At 47.6% G+C, this 2,743-nt stretch overlaps 2 protein-coding genes across 4 annotated transcripts in view; one reads left to right on the plus strand and one right to left on the minus strand.

The window, feature by feature from the left end:
• Positions 1-145: 145 nt before the first annotated feature.
• On the minus strand, positions 146-2,737 carry LOC100546628 (3-mercaptopyruvate sulfurtransferase). 3 transcript variants are annotated; one of them, XM_010711524.2, is made up of 3 exons: positions 2,715-2,737; positions 1,493-2,126; positions 146-936 (listed from the first exon to the last, which is right to left on the minus strand). In XM_010711524.2, exons 2-3 carry the CDS (start codon positions 2,085-2,087, stop codon positions 638-640), a joined length of 894 nt encoding a protein of 297 aa, XP_010709826.1. In that variant the 5' UTR covers positions 2,088-2,126; positions 2,715-2,737; the 3' UTR covers positions 146-637. The 3 variants fall into 3 exon arrangements, with proteins under 3 accessions (XP_010709826.1, XP_010709815.1, XP_010709805.1); XM_010711513.2 differs by having other exon boundaries at positions 2,707-2,737; XM_010711503.3 differs by lacking the exon at positions 2,715-2,737 and adding an exon at positions 2,324-2,682.
• The window catches only part of LOC100538457 (thiosulfate sulfurtransferase), a 7,212-nt gene continuing 7,072 nt past the window's right edge, over positions 2,604-2,743 (plus strand). Inside the window, exon 1 of the mRNA XM_010712223.2 lies at positions 2,604-2,684. Within this exon, the coding sequence (XP_010710525.1) occupies positions 2,604-2,684 (81 nt within the window). The remainder of the gene's footprint in view (positions 2,685-2,743) is intronic.

Here is a 2,743-nt window from a genome sequence, read left to right on the forward strand (position 1 = left end):
TTAAAGGGGGGAATTTTGCGCAATGGGGATACAAAATTGGCTAAATATATACATTGCATTTAAAACTCCAAATACAAGAAGTGCAAACTAAATCTCTAATCTTGTTGAGTGCCAACTTGGAAGCCACACTTCCTCCTTTAAAAACTTTATTTTTTTTTCCCCTGGGCTTTTCACCCAAAACAGTCCTGATGTGTCTGGCTGGGTTCTAGGACAGAGGCAGAGAATAAGACCATGAGGCACATACACAAATATGACCATCCTTTGACTAAACATGGTGAATGTCTTGAGTCATAAGCTTGGCTTGACACAGTAACATTCCCACATTGCCATCAGTGCTCTCTCCATGTGAAACTGCAAAGTCATCACAGATCCACAGAACGGTTGAGGTTGGAAGAGAGCTCTGGAGATCATCTTGGACAACCCACCTGCTCACGCATGGTCACCTAGAGTAGGCTGGTCAGGTCGCCTTTACGCTCCTAAAGAGTCAGAGAAGGCAAAAGTGCAAAGCACCATGTGCCAATACGTATTCCCTAACACCTTCACCTTATGACACTTAACCAGGAACATATAAACTCATCTTTTCCCAAATCCAGTTTCAAGGCAGAGTATTTGTATGACTAAGAGATGAAGCAGCTCATTACACAGTCTTCCCCTTTCCCTCAGAAATAATATTTTCAGGCTGCGCCCTCATGTACCATTCCACCCAGGCCCCATCATACACAGCAACATCTGGCTTGCCACAGAGGTATGCCCCCAGAGCCACATGGCAGGCAGTGACCCCAGAGCCACATGTAGCTACCAGAGGCTTTGAGAGGTCCACTTTCTTCTCTTGGAACAGACTTCTGATCTGCTCCGGGGTCTTCTCTAATCCAGACTCCGTGAGGAAACTGGTGAAGGGAATGTTCAGGGAGCCAGGGATATGACCAGGCTCAATTCCTGAAAGAAAAGCAGTACACATAGGAATTAACTTCTACTGTTTGGGAGGATTCTACTGCAAAAATTCTGTATTTCTGTATTTCACAAGGAGTATTTACTGTTAAATGTATTTTGTTTAAACAAAAATATAACATTAATTTTTGTTAAAGTTCTGTTCTTCCTCTCAACTCCCTCCACATCTTCCCTCCACCAGAGCAACCCACATTGCAGACTGTCTGTAGTAGCACTTCCACTTCTCTTCTGATGGAAGAGGAGCAGCAGTACATGGAGAGATCAATACACATCTTTGAGGTGTATGAGAACTGCTTACCTCACCCCAGCCCTTCAAGAAAAACAAAAACAAAACCAACAAACAAACCACAGCTTCCCCACTCCAGAGTTTTCAAACAGCAGCAGCCAAAGGGCAAAGAGAAAAAGTGAATACATTGTTTCAAGTACTACCCATAAAGGAAAATAATATTTCCCATCCCTACCTCTACAGGAGTCAAACTTAGAACACATTAAGTCTTCCTACTACCTACTGGCTTATTAACCAGTATCTGTGCAGACACATTACCATCTCGGGGTTCTGGCTCTATTCCCCGGAACCGTCCTTCAACGCGTGCATCCACTACTTGGAAACGATGGGAATCCAAGTTATCTAAGATGTCCTCATAAGTTTTCACCATGCACTTGTCTAAAGTGGCATGGAAATCAGCTGGAGCTACCTGGGTTTTCCCAGAGCTCAGTGGAAATCCCTCTCGCAGCCAGTTCTTCAGGCCACCATCTAGAAGGGAAACTGCTTCATGTCCAAAGACGCGGAACATCCACCACACCCGTGGTGCTGAGAAGAGTCCTTGGTCGCTGCCATCATACACTACAACATGGGAATCATTCCCCACACCCAGCTTCCCCACATACTCAGCAAACTCATCGGCCTTGGGCATCATGTGATCGTAAGGTGAAGTACGATCACTGCACTGGTCAATGTCAAAGAAAACTGCACCAGGGATATGGCGCTCCTCAAACTCCTGTTTCGGGTCACGCTTCATCTTTGGCAAATACCAGGATGCATCCACAACCTTCAAAGCCTGTCCAGTTTGCTTGGACTTGATGGCTTCTGAAAGCCATTTTGCAGAGACCAGAGCACGGTAGAGGAGTTGTTGCGACATAGCTCCCAAATCCTGGCTGAGACTACCTGAGACACCTGCCTGCAAAAGCAAGAAAGCTACAAATTAGAGGCCAGTCTTACAAAAAGACATATTTAGGTACCAAAGCCCTGTGTATGCATTGAAAGGCTAGCTAACCCTACAGTGGTAAGTTTGCAATCAAAGAATCATTAAGGCTAGAAAAGACCTCTAAGATCACCCAGTCCAACCGCCAGCCCATTCCCACCATACCCACTGACCATGTCCTCAGTGCCACATCCACACGGTTCTGGAACACCTCCAGGGAAGTAACTCCACCACCTCCCTGAGCAGCCTGTGCCACTGCAGCACTGCTCTTTCTGAGAGGAAATTTTTCTTAATATCCAACCCGAACCTCTGCTGGCACAATGCTTCCAGCTCTGGAGATAAAGAGTCTCACAGAGCTCAGCCCAAGCCTTGCACCAAGCAGGGCAGCTATGCTCAGGGCCCAGCACTGATAGCAGCACCAAGGGAGCAAGGCAGCCCCAGGACCCTGAGGAGATGAGTCCTGTGCTGAGGGAGGCTCAGCCCGCAGCACTATTGCCCTGCTGCCAACCGCCCCGAGCGCCCCGCGCACAGAAGGTGAACGCACAAGGCCCTGTACCTCCGTACCGGGCCTCTGCCGAGCAGCTCCCCGACAG

This window comes from Meleagris gallopavo, chromosome 1, assembly GCF_000146605.3.
Source record: "Meleagris gallopavo isolate NT-WF06-2002-E0010 breed Aviagen turkey brand Nicholas breeding stock chromosome 1, Turkey_5.1, whole genome shotgun sequence".
In the NCBI taxonomy this organism is placed as follows: domain Eukaryota; kingdom Metazoa; phylum Chordata; class Aves; order Galliformes; family Phasianidae; genus Meleagris; species Meleagris gallopavo.